General features: G+C 45.5%; 1 protein-coding gene across 2 annotated transcripts in view; it reads right to left on the reverse strand.

Annotated features, from left to right (window-relative positions):
- sh3pxd2aa (SH3 and PX domains 2Aa) overlaps window positions 1–20,575 on the reverse strand; it is a 507,011-nt gene that overhangs the window by 156,645 nt on the left and 329,791 nt on the right. For both annotated transcript variants that reach the window (XM_078564963.1, XM_078564962.1), the window contains one exon: window positions 4,245–4,376. In XM_078564963.1, the coding sequence (XP_078421089.1) occupies window positions 4,245–4,376 (132 nt within the window). The remainder of the gene's footprint in view (window positions 1–4,244; window positions 4,377–20,575) is intronic.

Here is a 20,575-nt window from a genome sequence, read left to right on the forward strand (position 1 = left end):
TGTATAAGATTATGAGGGTCATAGATAAGGTGGATAGGAAGGCACTTTTTCCATTAGCAGAGGGGTCAATACCAAGGGTATGGATTTGAGGTAAGAGGTAGAAGGCTAAGAGGGTAGTTGAGGAGAAACTTTTTCACCCAGAGGGTGGTGGGAGTCTTGAACTCACTCCCTGAAAGGGCAGTTGAGTCAGAAACTCTTGTAACATTTAAGAAGAATTTAGACACTCACTTGCATTACCATAGCCTCCAGGGCTATGGGCCAAGCGCTGGAAAATGGGATTAGTGTAGTCAGATATTCGCTGACTGGCGTGGACATGGTGGGCTGAAAGGCCTCCTTCTGTGCTGTAAACATCTATGAGTCTAAGTGATCAACCCTGGTACAATGTACAGTACAGGAGGACATGCCAGGAGGAGCCCTAGGCATACCTAAAAATGAGGTGTCAAATGATGAATCTACAACACAGGACTACTTACATGCCAAAAGTGGAAGCAGCAAACAAAAGACAGGGCTAAGCAATCCCACAACTAAAGGATCACCCTAAGCTTTGCAGTCCTGCCACATCCAGTCGAGAATGGTGGACAATTAAACAACTCACTAGAGGAGGAGGCTCCACAGATATCCCCATCCTCAATGAAGGGGGAGCCTAGCACATCAGCACAAAAGACAAGACTGAAGCATTTGCAGCCATCTTCAGCCAGTGCATGATCCATCTCGGCCTCCTTCAGAGGTCTTCAGCATCACAGATGCCAGTCTTCAGCCAATTCAATTCACACCATGTGATATCAAGAAACAGCTGAAGGCACCGGATACTGCAAAGGCCATGGGCCCGGACAACATTTTGGAAAAGTACTGAAGAATTGTGCTCCAGAACTTGCTGCAACCCTAGCATAGCTGTTCCAGTACAGCCATAACACTGGCATCTACCCAACAATGTAGAAAATTGCCCAGGTATATCTTGTACATAAAAAGCAGGACAAATCCAACCTGGCCGATTACCACCCCATCAGTCTCCTGACCTCATTGCAGCCTTGGTCCAAACATGGACAAAAGAGCTGAACTCCCAAGGTGAGCTGAGAACATCAAGGCAGCATTTGACTGAATGTGGCATCAAGGAGCCCTAGCAAAATTGAAGTCAATGGGAATCAAAAGGGAAACCTTCCACTGGTTGGAGTCATACCTAACATAAAGGAAGATGGTTGTGGTTGTTGGAGGTCAGTCACCTCAGCTCCAGGACATCACTGCAGAAATACCTCAGGGTAGTGACCTTGGCCCAACCATCTTCAGCTGCTTCATCAATGACCTTCCTTCCATCATAAGGTCAGAAATGGATGTTCACTGATGATTGCACAATGCTCAACACCATTTGCGACTCCTCAGATACTGAAGCAGTCTGTGTCCAAATGCAGCAAGACCTGGACAATATCCAGGCTTGGGCTGACAAGTGGCAAGTAACATTCATGCCACACAAGTGCCAAGCAATGGCCATCTCAAACAAGAGAGAATATAGCCACCTCCCCATGACATTCAATGGCATTACCATCACTGAATCCCCCACTATCAACAGCTTGGGGGGTTACCATTAACCAGAAACTGAACTGAACTAGCCATATAAATATTGTGGTTGCAAGAGCAGGTCAGGGGCTGGGAATTATGCGGAGAGTAACTCACCTCCTGACTCCCCAAAGCCTGTCCACTATCTACAAGGCACAAGTCAGGAGTGTGATGGAATACTCCCCACTTGCCTGGATGAGTGCAGCTCCCACAACACTCAAGAAGTTTGATGCAATTCAAGACAAATCAGCCCACTTGATTGGCACCACATCCACCACATTCAACATTCACCACCTCCACCACTGACACACAGCAGCACCGGTGTGTACCATCGACAAGATGCACTATAGCAATTCGCCAAGGTTCCTTAGACAGCACCTTCCAAGCCCACAATCTCAACCACCAAGAACAAGGGTGGCAGGTGCAAGGGAACACCACCATCTGCAAGTCCCCTCCAAGTCACTCATCATCCTGACTTGGAAATATATCGCCGTTCCTTCACTGTCGCTGGGTCAAAATCCTGGAACTCCCTTCCTAACAGCACTGTGGGTGTACCTACGCCACATGGGCTGCAGTGGTTCAAGAAGGCAGCTCACCACCACCTTCTCAAGGGCAACTCGGGATGGGCAATAAATCCTGGCCTAGCCAGCGATGCACACATCTCATGAATGAATTAAAAAATCTCCCCCCACCCCAGCAAAGGTCAATATATCCTTTCTAATGTGTGGTGCCCAGAACTTTTCACAGTAACTTCAGGTATGGTCTAACCAGGGCTTTGTGTAGCTGAAGTATGACTTCTATCCCTTGGATTCTAGTCTCTAGATCTCAAGGCCAGCATTCCATTAGCCCTTTTTATTAATTTCTGTGGCTGTTCATGACATTTTAATGATCTGTGTACCTGGATCCCAAAGTCTGTTTAGGTCATCATTGTTTCTAGCTTTTCAATGTTTAGAAAGTACTCTGTTCTATCCTTTCTAGGAGCAAAATGGATGAGTTCTGTTCTGCGCATGGACTTTCCTCGTTCTCCTGAACAGAAACGGTATTGGTGCAGGTGCAGAGAAAAGGATGGTTGGAAACACCGCATTTTAAACAGGTGTCAACTGCCACAAGATGAGAATTCATTGTTTGAATTTTTTTACAGCATGGTGATTATTTAACAAGACAGCGTCCATCCCAAGCAAGTTTGCATTACAATGCATGAACATGCAAATTACAGAAACAAAAAAAACATTGCACTAGATTGCCTGGTTCCCGTACACACTGCACTGGATTACCTGGTTACTTTACACAGTGCACTGGATTACCTGGTTAATGTACATGCTGCACTGGATTACCTGGTTACTGTACACAGTGCACTGGATTATCTAGTTACTGTACACAGTGCACTGGGTCACCCTGTTATCGTATACACTGCACTGGATCACCTGGTTACTGTACACACTGCACTGGATTACCTGGTTACTGTACACAGTACACTGGATTACATAGTTACTGTGCACAGTGCACTAGATCACCTGGTTACTGTACACACTGCACTGGATTACCTAGTTACTGTACACATTGCACTGGGTCACCCTGTTACTGTATACACTGCACTGGATCACCCGGTTACTGTACACAGTGCACTGGGTTACCTAGTTACTATGCACAATGCACTGGATTACCTAGTTACTGTACACAGTGCACTGGGTCACCCTGTTACTGTATACACTGCACTGGATCACCCGGTTACTGTACACAGGCTGGATTTGCCTATTTATTCACTGGAATATGGGAGGGAAATCATCTTGCTGCAGTTGGGCAAGAGTGCTCAAATAGCGAAACAGAAAACTTCTTGAAACCACTGTCTATTAAGCTTTTTCCATGGATTTAGTCAGTGTTTTGCCACAAGACTTGCAGTTTTCACATTAACTCCCAAAACATTCAAGTAATAAATGCTGAACTCAAACCTTCACTATCACTAAAAAGAAATGGAGTAAAGGTCATAGGCTGCCTTGCTGTTTGTGCCTTGTGTAGAGGACAAGGGGGAACTGACAGAGACCAGTGTAGTATCACCTACTCAGAGTTCAATTCTGACAGAACAGCTTCTTTGCACACTGACACAATGCAGCACACAGTGCGTGTGCCAGTCACTATCCAAACATTGCAGGCAATACAGCCGCTGGTGCAACAGCCAAGTTCTCTACATATACAAACACACTTCACTAAACAGCACAGAAACCAGCAGACCTGGCTCATATTGCGGGAATCCGTTTTATCACACAAGCATACAGACACAATTATATATTGGTGTCAAAAGGGAAAAAGAGAAAAAGATGTTAAAGGAATTTTCAGAAAAGAATGGATCGATTCCAAACTGTAACCACACATTTATAGGAGAGGGGCTCAGGGGGGAATAAAATAACCTTGCATTTCATTGAAGTGTGTTATCAGAGCTGGTTACAGTCTAATGTGTACAGTATTGTGATATAGACTGTGTTTACAGCACTTTTACATTCTTAATTAATACAGAACTTTGCAGACATTCCTACAGAGAGAGGCAGATCTTGGCCTCGAGCCCAAAGCAACAGGGAGCTCCTCATACTCAGCCAAAGGCAGACACAGATGGAAGTAATGTACAGTACTTGGTCTGGAAGAGAGAGAGAGAGAGAGAGAAAGAAGGAAGATTTTAAAAACTTATTTCTCTTACTTACCACTCTCGCTCTTTTCAATAACATCCACCACTTCTCCTGCCTTTAGGCTGATCTCAGAGTTCTCTTGTTTCTCATAGTTGGCGACCACCATATACTGATCCAAAACCATGGACTCTGACACAGCCTCCGAACCTGGAGTAGGGAAAAAGCAAGCTGTCAGCCAACTCGCGGCCATGGCTCCTTGCAAGCGACAAACTATCCCACACACGATAGGCCAAATCTTTAGCACCCCTCAACCAATCAGAATGCAAGCTCAGTATACAGCATATTCTTAAAGATCTGGCCATATAGAATCTTCCTTCCAGCCCCTCTGCTGCACTGCGTAACATTTGAATCTTCAGACTTGCGTTAAATTCAAGATTCTTGAAACTTTAATCCCAGACAAGATGTTAGCATAAGTCCAAAGACATCCACAGCTCTCAATTTCATCTCACACACATAATCAGGGAGATTGCCAGCAGCCGCTACAGAGGCACAGTTAAAAATAATAAACAGCCCGTCCGTCCCTCTCTGCCAGGGAGAGACCAGAGGCAGTGTGGGGGATGAGAACACCAATAGCAATTGACTGCTCTTAAAGCCTTAAATAGAAACACATGAGTGGGACGGACCAGGGAGGGGGGCTGTTTACATAATAGCCAGATACGGAAAAGTTACATTTGCCAGCTTTGTTATCTTATCTGCTTTCTTACATAACCCCAAAGTAATTACTAAATAAATGATCTACATTAGTATGCACTTAGCTTTCACACTTCCAACTGAATCTAGTCCACCCGCTCCAAATGCTGACAAACTCAGCGAGAACCGTTGTTAACAGAGCTGCTCTCTGCTTTCCTGGGCGTTCCATATGCCTTTTCTGGAAGTCATAGGAAAGTGTTTATTGTCTCCTGACTGAATGTCAATTTATGCCAGAACTCATTCCACTTTAATCATACTTCAGTAATGTCTTTACTGACAGCTCCAGTGCACACACCCCGCCCTCAGTATAAAGTTACATTTCCAACAACAAAGAGCAATCAACCCAGGCCGGCCCAGGAGTCCAGCCAAAGGGTCATAAATCTCAACACTGTACATCACTCTAATGCAACAAAGAATAAGTGTCTCCCTTCATTCTGACACACCTTAATGCAAAGAAATCCTGATCAGACAACTAACCCTGACTCCCACATGTGTAACACCGAGAAGACAGCCCTTCATCCCAACATTCTAGGTTGAGTTGAGGTACTGATGTAAAACAGCTCAGCTCAGTTCAGCCATGTATCCTGATGGCCAGCAACAGACTGTCACTGGCAGTAATTCTGCAGCTGGTGAATTCTACAGCCAGGCGGCCCGCTCCTAGTTACAGACTGTTTTGCTGAGAGGCACGTTTTAGGGTGAGGGTAGAAGAAAGGAAAAGCTCCTATTAGACAAACCAAAGGAGATACACAGAAACATCATAAGCCACATGATCATTCCTACTGTATGAGGCTTGTTGTTGCATGCTCATTGACAGCATTACAAGGCAGAAAGCAGCTGCTGCTCAAGCACCCTAGTTAACCCTAAGAGTACTGCCATAGCATTTTGACATCAAAAATCCATTTCTTATGAAGTAGCAAGGAATATTTTTCTCGGTGGTTTTTGAAAGATCAGCATACATGACTGAAAGCTGACAAACGTCGAAAGACATTTGACCATCAACCGACAGCAAGTAGTTAGTGCAAGGCAGTGGGGCATTGATTGATCTGAACATGAGCATCAAGAAGATCCAACATTCTACATGCAAGGGAGGGGTCTGTGGAGTCAATGACTGCCTCCTGGAGAGCAAAATGATGGCGGGTGTGGTAGGAGGGAATGGTGAGAATGAGAGAGGGCAGAGTGAGCAGTCGGGTGAGAGGGTGTGGGTGCAATGGTGGTGGAAGGAGTGACGGTGAGGGTGGTTGGTGGGGGCTCAGTGGCATTACGGACCCTGGGGCTGGGAAGGAGGAGGTTGGGGAGGTCGATGGGGGTGGTATTCTCAGGAGGGTAGGGAACGTCCATGTTCACCTGGACATCCTGGAAAGAAATGAGTTCTGGCTGGTAGGTGACAATGGAGAAGTGGAAGCTGATGCTGGGGGGTCAACAGAGATGGGGGAGAGGAAATGGGTGATTGGGGGAGGGGAAAGGACGGGGGAGCTAACGACATACTTCACCAGTACAATTTTGCAAAATCGAAAGTGAAAGGAGCCTTGTGTTGGGTGGGAACAGGTGCTGCATGGGAGCGTGATCAGTGGGTGGGTGGATATGCAGATCAGTTCAGATGGACAACTGAAAGAGAACCCCAGCAGGCAGCATTGAAAATGCTTGGAACATTGAGACGGGTGTGACTGAGGAAGGATCTGCGTGTGTGGGAGAGTGCTTGCACGAGGCTCTGAAAAGGCCCTGCCACACACACACTTCTCCCTCCAGAATCACTCATGGGCTGGCCTCATGCAGCTGAACTGCTAGTGGGGCTGGAGGTTGGAGGGGTGGGGTGTGTGTGCAGAGGGAGGACTCGCGAAGCCTGTAAATGAAGTTGAAAGATACCATTACACATTATTCATTATAATTAAGTACAGTTTCAGATTACAGAGTGACAAAATGTGTTCATCTGTACAACCACTTGTGATCAGATCTCAATTTTTCAAGGCCTACCACTTCTTATAGGTGCTGCCCTGGCATCCGCAGCAGGGCTGGAGACAGCCTGTGCAATGGTTGGCCCTGTTGCCTCTGATGACTTCAGCATGGGTCCTCTGGAGAGCCGAGGCCTTGGGGGCCCTGGTTTGCTTTGTCCTCCTGTGGGCCAGCTGGTCCTTCTGCGATGATAGGATGAGGTCGAGAGGGTCACAGGCAAAGAGGACTTGGAGGGAGAGGATGGCCTCTAAGATTCCTGTGTGGATGACCCAGGGGTGTCCAGCTGCCGCTCTTCTTCCCTTCAGGTGCTCAAGGGCCCCAACCTGACTCCTTGAGAGGAAGGAGCAACTGGAGGGACATCGAGGTGTCCCGTTTCCATTTCGCATTGACACTGCAGGAACTCACCCACGGCTACCGTGATGGAGTGTAAGTCTGAGCACATCTCCGTGCTCTGCTGGACCAGGGTCTCCATGGAATCTTCCATCCTTCCCATGGAAACCTCCATACGTGCACATGTGGGCACCATTTCAACAGAGAGCAGCGCTCACACTCCTCCGACTCGCTGCCACTCTGTTGAGGGCTTTCAACAGCTCTGCGTGATGCTAACTCTCCATGATGAGTTGGAAGGCTGAATCCAGAGGCTCATCATCTGACTTGGACCTCACGGATGCCTATTCCCCAACAGTCCTCTGAGTGCTGGGAGCTCAGCTGAAGCTGCCTTCTCCTGCTGTAGACACATGTCTGTGAGGTGACCAACAGATTGTGAACCTGAGCCTGCTCTAGATCTAGGTCCCACTGAGGTGTGTATCTCTGCAGTGGTGGAGGGTGTGGGTAAGTGCTGTGGTGGTTCTTCCAAGTTGCTTATTTCCAGCTCTTCAATGGACGAGGTGCCTCCTCGGTTGGAGGTGAGGACCTGGGTAGAGCTGAAGGACTGGCTGGCTGAGGGTGTTGGTCACTTGGCAGAGCTCCCTGTGAAGCAAAGTAGAGATAATTAGTGCATGGCAGCAGAATCAAAAGCTGGAGAGAGAGCACTCGCAGTTGCGTTGAGAGAGGGATGATGTGGTGCAGGATCCTCATGAGGGTGTTCGCCGCTGACCTCACCGTCACCGCGGTGGCATGGTAAATGTCCTCACCAGTCAGCAGGATGGCACATTCTTCAAAGTGAGAGAGGGGCCTAATGTGGGGGTTTCCACTCCCAGTCTGGGACCTCTCCTTGCTGTTGTGAGCAGGCTTCTCCTGCATGAAAATAGATGGAGAGAGTGTGAGCAGGATGCATGGCACTGCATGGAATGTTTGTGTGGTGAGCGGAGCCATGGACAGTATGAGGAGTCGAGCTCGAGAAGATATGAGCCTGATGGAGACGTGAGGGTATGTGTGAGAGTTAGTGGCGTTGTCCCTTGAGGTTTGAGATCCCTGTGGATGTGTGATGGGTTTGTGAGTGTGTAAATTGACAATGGTGAGCATAGTGACTTTTCCTGGCGGAACGGAGGAAATCATTCATCCTCTTTCTCCACGGGGTGAGTGCCCTCTTTTGCAGGGTGGTGGTGCTCATACAGAATTGGTGACCTTGCTTGCTGGGTTTCGCCCAGAGCAGAAGCAGAAGACATCACGGTGGGCCTCCACAGCGTCCAAAAGTCATTCCACGAATGCATCACTGAATCAGGGAGCTGCAGACTTCTTGCCTTTTGCGACCATGTCTTTGTGCAGCAGTCCCGGGCTGGAAGCACTGAGAGGTGTGCGTGCAGCTGCATTTAAATGTTGTGAGGAGCGGTGAAGTGACGGTGTGGCGGGTGAATCGGAGGCTGCCCGCCAGCTAAATGGCATGTTTCCCGGGAATGCATAATTAAGGAGGTGGGACTGGGACGATAGGGTGTGAAAAGCCGCAATTATGGCCTGGGTAAAACATCCTTTTTCCTGCACGCTACCACACTTGGTGCAAATCTGGGACGATTCCGCCCAGGGGCCTTACAATATGAATGACAACAGTAAAAAAAACCACAGAAATGGATATAGTTCACATGTGATTGCCAGAGTCCAGAAAGTCCAAATCTACTGCTGGTTCTTTCACCAAGAAGTTGGAGTTCGGGTGGGTTCCTGGCTGAAGTCAGAAGTGCAGAATTCCTTTAAAGACGAAGGCATCGCAGTGAAATGAGTTGAAACTTAGAAAGTATCAACGTGATTAGACAAAGTCAATATGAATTTATGAAAGGGAAATCACGTTTGACAAACCTACTGGAGTTTTTTGAGGACGTAATTAGGAGAACAGATAAGGGAGAACCTGTTGATGCGGTATATTTGGATTTTCAGAAAGTTTTTGATAAAGTCCCACATTAAGAGGTTAGTGTGTAAAAGTAAAGCACATGGGATTGGGGGTAATGTATTGGTCTGGATTGAGAATTGGTTAGCAAACAGGAAACAGAGAGTAGGAATATATGGGTCTTTTTTGGAATGGCAGGCAGTGACTATGGGGTACCGCAGGGATCGGTGCTTGGGCCCCAGCTATTTACAATATATATCAATGATACGGATGAGGGAACCAAATGTAATATTTCTAAGATTGCTGACGACAGGAAACTTGGTGGGAATGTGAGTAATGGGGAGGGTGTTAAGAGGCTTCAAGGCGATTTAGACAAGTCAAGTGAGTGGGCAAATACGTGACAGATGAAGTATACGTGGATAAGTGTGAAGTTATTCACTTCAGTAGGAAAAACAGGATGGCAGAGTACTATTTAAATGGTGATAGATTGGGAAATGTTGATGTACAAAAGGACCTGGATGTCCTTGTACACCAGTCACTAAAAGCAAGCATTCAGGTGCAGCAAGCAATTAAAAAGGTAAATGGTATGTTGGCCTTCATTGCGAGACGACTTGAATACAGGAGCAAGGGTGTCTTACTGCAGATGGACAGGTCACACCTGGAGTATTATGTGCGGTTTTGGTCTCCTTACCAAAGAAAGGATATACTTGCCATAGAGGGAGAGCAGCAAAGGTTCACCATACTGATCCCTGGGATGGCAGGATTGTTGTATGAGAAGAGATTGGGCCGACTAGGCCTGTATTCACTAGAGTTTAGAAGAATGAGAGGAGATCTCATTGAAACATATGAAATTGTGACCGAGATGGATAGACTGGGTGTAGGGACGATGTTTCCTCTGGCTAGGGGAGGATGGGGGCGGGGGGGGGGGGGGTCTTGGACAAGGGGTCACAATCTCAGGATACAGGGTAGACCATTTAGGACTCAAATTAGGACAAACTTCTCCATTCAGAGGGTGGTGAACGTATGGAATTCTTAACCACATAAGGCTGTGGAGGCTAAGTCACTGAATATATTTAAGAAGGGAATAGATAGAATTCTGGACTCTATTCTGGACGGTTTTGAGATAGAGGGTCAGCCATGATCATATTGAATGGCGGAGCAGTCTTGAAGGGTTGAATGACCTCCTCCTGCTCTTATTTTCTATGTCTTTATGATATTCAGAGACTTTGTCTGTGTGGCAGGCAGTGTCTCCAGATAAACAGGCTTTGAGGAGAGCTTGTTGCAGGATGCTTGGTCAGCCTGGAGTCCTGCTGTCGGATGTTTGCAGGTAAGAGTTAAATCAGCAGACTGCCCTGCTTCTGAGTTCTCATTGTATATGAAAATTTCAAAATGGTCACCCGAGTCACGTGACCTCCTTCCTCCACAGTGATTTCATAAAGGGATGTTTACCAGGTGTCTGGATCTAGCTTTTGTTTTGTGGTTTATAATATCCCAGTCATTAGCCTCTGAAAGAGTTATAGGAACATAGGAGAAGAAGAGTCATACGGGCTTGAAATGTTAATGCTGTCTTTCTCTCCACAGATTTTGTCAGACCTGCTAAGTTTTTCCAGTGTTTTTTGTTTTTGTTTCTGGTGAACCTTCACTGCACTCCCTCTCTGGTAATAATATCCTTCCTAAGGTAAGGGGGCCAAAACTGTACACAGTACGCCAGGTGTGGTCTAACCAAGGTTCCATACAATTGAAGCAAGACTTCGTTTCTCCTGTACTCAAACCATTTTGCAATAAAGACCAACATACCATTCGCCTTCCTAATTGCCAGCTACACCTGCATGATAGCTTTCAGTGATTAACTGACCAGGACACCCAGGTCCTTTTGTACAGCTACACTTTCTAAACTCTTACCATTTAAGAAATGCCCTGGTTATCTGTTCCTCCTACCAAAGTGGATAACCTCACATTTTTCCACATTATATTCCATCTGCCATGTCCTTGCCCACTCACTAAGTCTATCCAAATCCTCTTGAAGCCACTTTGCATCTTCCTTACAACACATATTCCCACCTAGCTTTGTGTCATCCGCAAAATTGGAAATATTACTATTGGTCCCCACATCCAAATCATTGGTATATATTATGAACAGCTGGGGCTCTAAATACCGGTCCTTGTGGTACCCCACTTGTCACTGCCTGCCAATGTGAGAATCACCCGTTAATTCCTACTGTTTGTTTTCTGCCTGTTAACCAATCCTTAATCCATGCCAGTTTATTACCTCCCATCCCATGTGCTTTAATTTTGCCACCCAACCTCCTATGGGGGACTTTATCAAAAGCCTTCTGAAAATCCAAGTATACCACTTGGATCAATTATGTTAGTAACATCCTCAAAAATCTCCAACAGGTTTGTCAAATATGATTTCTCATTCATAAATACATGGCCTGAATCTTGCGTTCATTGGGCGCGTGCAATTGGCTGGTCCAGAAGCAGACGTGAAATGCACTTCCGCCCGCGATCGACCCTGAATGCAATTTCACACCATGAAAGGATCAGCGCTGCCGGGGGGCTGCGGGAAGAGGGCGGGCACCGCGACAAGGGAGAGTATGGGCTCACGCTCCCTGAAGGCTGATGGCTGCTGTGGTGCTGCTTCAGGGAGCTGCAAATTTAAAAATGAAATGAGCTCAATAAACTGCTGCAAACTGTGACAATACTGTAAATGCAAGCACCAGGCAGCAGGCTACATAGCAGATCATCCCTCAAACGTCTTCTTTTATTTTATTTAACACCGGACATTTCATCCCACCCTGGATGGAGTTTGTAGTGAAAACGTGAAGGCTGCCTGGCCGTTGTGCCGGTCCAGCTATAAAACTGGATGGGTCGCATAAAATCTCTGACAATTACCTCCTTAATGGGCTTTATTGCCCACTTAATTGTTGGTAGGCGTGCTTCCCGCCAACCGTAATGTGGCACACGAGCGTGATGACGTCGGAATGCACGTCCAATGTCATTTCGCACAATTTTATGTGCGTTCGGGTTGGGCACGCGCCCCACCTCGGAACGCAAGATTCAGGCCCATGTTGACCATGCCGAATCAGATCATTATTATCCAAGTGTCCATTTATCACATCCTTTAGAATAGATTCTAGCATTTCCCCTACTACTGATGTAAGACTTACCGGATTGTAGTTCTCTGGTTTCTCTCTCCCTCCCTTCTTAAACAGAGGAGTGACATTTGCTACTTTCCAATCTGCAGAAACGATTCCAGAATCTACAGAATTTTGGAAGATGATCAGCAATGCATCCACAATCTCCATGGCTAGCTCTTTCAACACCCTGGGATGTAGAATATCAGGACCCGGGGACTTAACAACCTTCAGTCCCCTTAATTTCTCCATTGCAACCTGTTTACTAATACTAATTTCCTTCAATTCTTCATTCTCCCTAGTCCCTTGGATCTCTAATTCTGGGAGATTTCTTGTATCTTCCTCAGTGAAAACAGATACAAAGGGATCATTTAGCTTCTCTGCCATTTCTCTATTCTCCATTATAATTTCTCCTGACTCTTCCTGTAATGGACCCACATTTGTCTTAGCCAATCATTTCCATATTGATGACCATGTTCCGGATAGTTATTGTCTTAGTAGACCCTTGGACTCAGCGAGAGGGGTAAGCTTATAAAGATGCAATTCACGTCCATTTTCTTTCAATAGTTCCTTTTTGAAATTAACCTTGACAGTCCCAGGTTTCAGATTCCATGAGCAACATGTCTGGCATGTCTTCAGTGCAATCCAAATAATGCCTTAGTGGTCACTTTACAATTCCAGACATCACATGACTTGTGGTGGCCATCTTTTGGTTCAGCAAAGTTCATTTTAAATAAACAAAAAGGAATAAAGTTTTATTTACACAGTTTATGATTTCTTTCATGTCTTAGAGACATGAAAAGGCATAACTGCATTAGAAGTAGGGCAGAAAAGGTTCACTGGGCTGATTTATGGGATGAAAGGGTTGTCTTATGAGGAAAGGTGGTACAGGTTGGGCCTGTTTCCAGTGGAGTTTAGAAGAATGAGGATGATCTTATTGAAACATATAAAATCCTGAGGGGAATTGACGGGGTAGTGCTGAAAGGAAGTTTCCCCTTGTGGGAAAGGCTAGAATTAGGGGACACAATTTAAAAATAACCGGTTTCCCATTTAAGATGGAGATGAGGAGAATTTTTTTCTTTCAGAGGGTCGTTTGTCTGTGGAATTCTCTTCCCCAGAGAGCAGTGAAGGCTAGGTCATTGAATATGCTTAGGGCTGAGTTGGATAGATTCTTGACTAACAAGGTACTCAAGCCAAAGGGCCTACTCCTCCTAATTCATATGTTCGTATGTAAAAGTCAATGAGATGCTTTCAAAGTACTGTCCCTGTTGCAACAGAAACACGGCAGCCTTTTTATGCACAGCAAACTCCCACAACAGCAATTAGATAAATGACTGGACCATCTGTTTCAGGCAGCATATGTGAAGGGAGAAACAGTTAACATTTCAGGCTGATGGTATTTCATCAGAACTGGAAAAAGTTAAAAATGTAATGGGTTTCAAGCAAGTGAAAATGGGGAGGTTGAAAAATGAACAAAAGGGAAAGTCTCTGATAGGGTGATGGCAGGAGAGATTAAATGACAAAAGAGTTGGTGATGCAAGGCCAGAAGGAATGGTAATGGGACAAGTACCAGGATGAGGAACAGCTGCCGTCCAAAGGGAAAGACAAGGGGAAAACGCGATTAAAACCGAAACCTGCAGAGAAAAAGGGAACAAAATAGGGACAGAGATTACAGTCTGAAATTCTTTGGCTGAGGATTTTAAAGCCGCATAAGGCAACAAGGTCTGAAGGGATATACAGCTTGTATCAAAGGGGGCTGGCTAAAAAGTGGGCTAATTGTTCACATTGAAGCTGTGGAGATAATGAACATCATAGTTGCCTTTGGTGCTGAAAGGTAAGAGGTCCTGCTGCGGAAGGTGCACAAAAGAAGCATGGCTATATGCGGGAATGATAGCCACTCTCCAGTGTAGCCCACATGGAGCAATGTCACTGACCAAGTGAATGCAGTCATCCTGGTGTCTCATTTTGCCTGCTGATGAGGAAAAGATTTGTTGGTGCAGGGACAAGGTGAAAAGGTAAAGGTTAGGCCAGCATCTTCTGGTCGGCGAGCGGGGTCTGCTCGCCGACGCGTAAAATGATGCGGGGTGACGTCGTGCGTGCGTCCTGACGTCACCCTGCGTCATTTAGATTGTAGTTCGTTGGATGCGCGCCCGCCAACCTGTCAATGGCCTACTAAGGCCATTAAAAAAACAATTGAACTCATTAATAGACCTGCCCGTCCAACCTTAAGGTTGGCGGGCAGGCCAGGAGCCCAGGCAGGCTTGTGAAAAAACATGAAACCTCATCCACAGGCGGGATAAGGTTTCATGAGTGAATTAAACAATGCAGAATATTTTACAATAAAAGTTATGGACCTGTCCCAACTTGTGTGACAGTGTCACATGAGGGGACATGGCAGGGAATTTTTTTCCTAATCCTTATTCAAAGTTTTAAATAGGAACCGATCTCCCCGAGGCAGCACTTTGGCTCAGGGAGATCGGTGCGCTCTTTCACGCACATGTGCGAAAGAGCACACCCCCAGCTGAGGGAAATTCCCCCTCCCCCCTCCCGCACACGGAGCACATAGCGCTTTCTGGCACATGTCACGCTGAGTGGGCCTTAATTGGCCCGCCCACGTTAAGTGGTGGCACACCCCCGACCAGGGGCGCCGATCGAAAGCCCACCCGCTCGCGCCCGCTCCCGCACTTCACCCACCCCTGATGGGGGTAAAATATTGCTCTTAGTGTTTTTCACTTTTGCACACATTTTTTGTTGAACATAATATGAGAACAGAACAAATAGGAGCAGGAGTCGGCCAGATGGCCCCAAGTCTGCTCTGTCATTCAGTAAAGTCATGCTGATCTTCAAACTCATCTCCACTTTCCTTCCTCTCATGATATCTCTTGATTCCCTTATCGTTCAAAAATCAATCGATTTCAGTCTTGAATATACCCATTGATAAGTATCCACAGCCCTCTGGGTAAAGAATTCCAAAGATGAGCTCATCCTCCAGCGTGGAAGCTACTGAACCTTCTGGGAAATACTACTTAAAGTACATAGTCCAAAACAACAATTAGATCCTGAGGTACCGAGGCTGAAGTCTCTTCTATCTCCTGCTGGGTTAGGATGCAGGTCACACATTTTTTCTTCAAGTCACCCAGTGCTGCTTCTTTAATAACATGGTCACTGGGGACAGACACAATACAGGCAAGCGTAGCTGATTCTTGGATAACTGTTATTGGCAGGCATTATGAGGTTTGTATGGTCAGATGCAACTTGAACAATAAACAAGTTCAAATCCTTTGTGTTTAAAAATGGTGAGGACTGGGTATTTAATTTTCAAGAATACAAAGTGTTCAGAAAAGGTAGGGAAGGAAGCGAGGGAGGTTGGGTAGCAGTACTGATTAGGGAAAACATTGTAGACATAGAAACGTAGAAACTAGGAGCAGGAGTAGGCCATTCGGCCCTTCAAGCCTGCTCTGCCATTCAGTGTGATCATGGCTGATCCTCTATCTCAACGCCATACTCCCGCTTTCTCTCCATACCCCTTGATGCCCCTAGTGTTGTAGTGTTGAAAAGAGGATATTCTTCAGGGACCGAAGACGGAATCCATTCAGTTGGAGTTAGGGAGCAAAAAGGATATGATGAAGGTACTGAGGGTGTTCTACAGGTCTCCAAATAGTGGGAGAAAGATGGAACAGCAAATCTGCAGGGAAATTACAGGGATGTGCAAGAACTATAGACTGGTGATATTGGGGGACTTTAATTACTCAAATATTGATTGAGATAGTGTTAGAGTAAATAGTAGGAAGAGGGGAATTTCTGAAATGTGTTCAGGAGAACTTCCTTGGCCAGTATGTACACAGTCCAACTAGGAATCTAGTTGGATCTGGTGCTGGGGAATGAGGTGCACCAAGTGGACCATGTGTCTGTGGGGGAATACTTGGATAAGAATGATCTTACCATAAGGTTTAGATTAGCAGTGGAGAAGAGCAGGAAACAATCTAAAGTAGAACTTCGAATTTGGAAGAGGACTAACCTCAATGGGATGAGAGGGTATCTAGCCAGGGTAAAATGGAACCAAAGATTGACAGGAAAACTGTAAAGGAACAATGGGTGATCTTTAAGGAGTTAGATGCTTCAAGTACACATGACAGCTCTTTCCAAACTTGTGGCCTCTACCAGCTAGAAGGACAAGGACAGCAGATGCATGGGAGCATCACCACCTGTAAGTTTCTCTCCAAGTCACACATTATCCTGACTTGGAACTCTATCACCATTTCTTCACTGTCACTGGGTCAAAATCCTGGAACACCCTTCCTAACAGCACTGTGGGTGTACCTACACCACAGGGACTGCAGCGGTTCAAGAAGGCAGCTCATCACTACCTTCTCAAGGGCAATTAGGGATGGGCAATAAATGCTGGCCCAGCCAGCGATGCCCACAACCCATGAATGATTTTTTTAAAAACGCAATTGGCATCCTTGCATCTGGAAAAGATGATTGGAATGCAGCCTCAAAACTTTGGTGATTCAAGGGTGTTGTCAAGGATGTTTGGTCAGACAAGATCATCTGCTTCACTTCTTTTGATGGCTGAATAAGCCAATTCTGGAAAGGCAAAATATGAAAGCAAAATACTGTGGATGCCCTATCCCTACCCCACCTATCCCTGACCTTCTAGCTTGCTTCACCCTCTTATAAACTGTATAAAATCCATCACATTTCCACTTCTCTTTAGTTCTGAAGAGTCATACGGACTCAAAACGTTAACTCTGTTTCTCTCCCCACAGATGCTGCCAGACCTGCTGAGTTTTTCCAGCACTTTCTGTTTTTATTTCTGGAAAGGCAAAGTCTGCCATAAGTGCCACAGATTAAGCTGTCAGTTGCCCTGGTGCACGATGATCTCTGCTGATGCCTTGTTTGTAGGACTGGCGTCTGTTTTGGCGCTTCTGAAACCACCTGTCATCGTGATGGCGAGTTCCTGCCCACAGCCATTGTCCCCATCTACATCAATCATCAGCTAAATTTTCCCACTTGATGTGATTGATCTCATGTCTTTTTTGACAACATCCTTGCATCGGAACTTTGGAAACCCTGCTAGTCTCTTGACACAGACTACCTCTCCATATAGCATCTTCCGCCTATTTACATGCCCAAACCAGTGAAGCCTACTTTACTTGATTAGCACTAACATGCTTGACTGTTTGCCCTCGAAAGGACAGCTCCATTGGTGACTTTTGTCTTTCTACGTGAAGCAAGGATGCGACTTAGACACTGAGATGGAATGTATTGAGCCTTTTTTTTTGGTATGTGTAAGTTATCTTTGTTTCAGGTACAGGACAGATATATTTCAACAAGGGCAAAAGGTAAGGGAACCAAAGCTAGGGCTTCTTGGATGAGGGAGATAGAAAATATGATTAAACAAAAACAAGATGGTGAATTCTTCAAGTGAGAACCAAGGCAAATACAGTGAGTTGAGTGGGGAAGTGAAGTGGAAAATATGACAGACAAAGGGAGAATATGAGAACAGAATGGCAAATAACATTAAATAGTAATTGGGTAGGGGTGGGGTGGGGCTTATTGATCCATGTTTCAGTGCTAGGATCTCTGCTTTTTTGATATGTTTTGATATATTTACATAAATGACTTGGATATTGGAACACAGAGTAAAATTTGCTGATGGCACTAAACTTGGAGGTGTGATGACAGTGAGGGTGATACCAATTAGCTACAACAGAACATAGATAGGCTAGCTGAATGGGGAAACAGTGCCGGATACAATTTAATACATAGAAGTGTACATAGAAGAAACGATGCATTTTGGCAGAAGGGATAAGAAAAGGCAATACAGACTTAATGGCACAGTTCTGAAGAGTGTACAGAAACAGATGGATCTGGAGTTTCACGAGCATTGATCTTTGAAGGTGACAGGGCAGATTGAGAGAGAGTTAGCAAAGCATATGGGACCTTGGGCCTTATATATAGGGGTATTGAGGTCAAAAGCATGGAAATTAAGCTGAACGTTTATAAAGCTCTAGTCAAGTCACAACTAGAAAATCACGTACTGTTCTGGTCACCACATTTTGGGAACTTTGTGAGAGTCCTTAAGAGATGGTGGCGCAGTTGGTGAGATGGTGGCATAGTGGTAATGTCATTGGACTAGTTATTCAGAGGCCCAAGTCCGGGGACATGAGTTGAAAACCCAACATGGCAGCCGGTGGAATTTAAATTCAATTAATAAATCTGGAAATGAAGCTAGTCAATGGTGACCATGAGACTATCATCGATTGTCGTAAAAATCTGGTTCATTAATGTCCTTTAGGGAAGGAAATCTGCCGTCTTTACCTGGTCTGGCCTACATGTGACTCCAGACCCACAGCAATGTGGTTGACTCTTAACTGCCCTCTGAAATGGCCTAGCAAGCCACTCAGTTCAAAGGGCAATTAGGGATGGGCAACAAATGCTGGCTTTGCCCACACCCCATGAAAGAATGAAGAAAAAAAGAGTGCAGAGGAGATTTACCAGAATGGTTCCAGGAAATTAGAGATTTTAGCTACGAGGTTAGTTTGGAAAAAACTCAACTTAGCTGGGCACTGATGACTACAGAATTCTCAAGCAGATTACCTGTGGAGCTGTCTCAGGTTAAACAACATCAAGGTCATCAGTAAAAGTAATATAAGGACATCTTAAAAAAAGCCTTACAAACTTCCGCATTGCAGACCTTGGGGAAAAAAAGGTCTCTTAAGAAAACAGCGCAACCTAAAAATTTCAACCTGAAATTTGGTTCAGCATGCCTCGAGGACCATTTACGCCAGACTCATAATATCCAAAGTGCCCAGAGGAAGGCCAGAGGTAGCACAGCTGCAGAAGTTCCCCAAACACTACCAACAACATGAACTCCAGTACTGTAGACGTCCATGCTGATCTTGCACTGGAAACCTCAGTCATGAGAGGACATAGAAGACAATGAAGTTATTCATGGCTTGCATATACTCGAATAACAAGGATTCTACCACCACTCACCATGGTGGAGAAGCTGGGCTGTTCCCCTTCAAGCAAAGGAGGTTGAGTGGAGATTTGATAGAGGTGCATAATATGATGACAAATTTAGATAAGGAGACAAAGAAAAGCTGTTTCCATTAGCTGATGGTAAAGGAACTAGGAGACATACATTTAAGGTTCTGGGCAAGAGATGTAGGTGGGATGCGAGGAAGAACATTTTTCATGCAGTGAGTGATAATGACCAAATCTCGCTGCTTACAAGGGCGGTGGAAGCGGAGATAATCAATTACCTCAAAAGGAAATTGGATGAGCATTTGAGTGTAATAAATTTACAGGACTACCAGGATAGAGGGGGGAAATGGGACTGATTAGAATGTGCTACAGAGAGCCAGCATGGACAAGATGAGCCGATTAGCCCCTCTCTGTGCCACAATGTGCACCCTGTTCAAATTACACAGGGTCTGAGCTATGAGGAAAGACTGGATAGGCTGGTGTTGTTTTCCTTGGAGCAGCGAAGGTTGAGAGGGGACCTGATAGAGGTGTATAAGATTATGAGGGTATAGAGAAGGTGGATAGGAAGGCACTTTTTCCATTAGTAGAGGGGTCAATAACCAGGGGCATAGATTTAAGGTCAGAGGCAGAGGGCTAAGAGGGGAGTTGAGGAGAATTTTTTACACCCAGAGGGTGCTGGGAGTCTGGAACTCACTGCCTGAAAGAATGGTTGAGTCAGAAACTCTCGTAACATTTAAGAGATATTTAGATATTCACTTGTGTTGCCATAGCTTCCAGGGCTATGGGCCAAGTGCCGGAAAATGGGGTTAGTGTTGTCAGATCTTTGTTGACCAGCGTGGGCACAATGGGCCGAATGACCTCCTTCTGTGCTGTAAAGGTCTATGAATTTATGAGACACATCCCTTTCACAGGATTAGAGAAAGTGTTGTATCTTGCAAACAACAGGTTTGTTACTTATTTGATTCAGTCATGGACTGCAGACTTCCTAATATAACTATTTCCTGACATGTTGAAGTATCACAAAATCTTCAAGTTATGCCAACCTCCGCTTCTAATGATGAGCCATCCTGAAGCAGATATTGCCTGCAGGGCACTGTGCAGCAGATGGAACTGCTGTTGTGAAGACTGACATGTCCAGGTACATGTAGAGGGCCAAAACTGCAGGTCCGGGAGCAATGACAGCTGAAATCAAATGCCTCAGATGTCACTCCATTAGTATCTGTTGGCTCCACAAAGTCTCCCCTTCTGTTATTTCAGTTATGTAGCTGGTTTGAAATCCTTGAAGGAATACCATTCCTCATCTTTCCATACGTAATGAT

This window comes from Cetorhinus maximus, chromosome 20 (assembly GCF_964194155.1).
Source record: "Cetorhinus maximus chromosome 20, sCetMax3.hap1.1, whole genome shotgun sequence".
Lineage (NCBI taxonomy): Eukaryota > Metazoa > Chordata > Chondrichthyes > Lamniformes > Cetorhinidae > Cetorhinus > Cetorhinus maximus.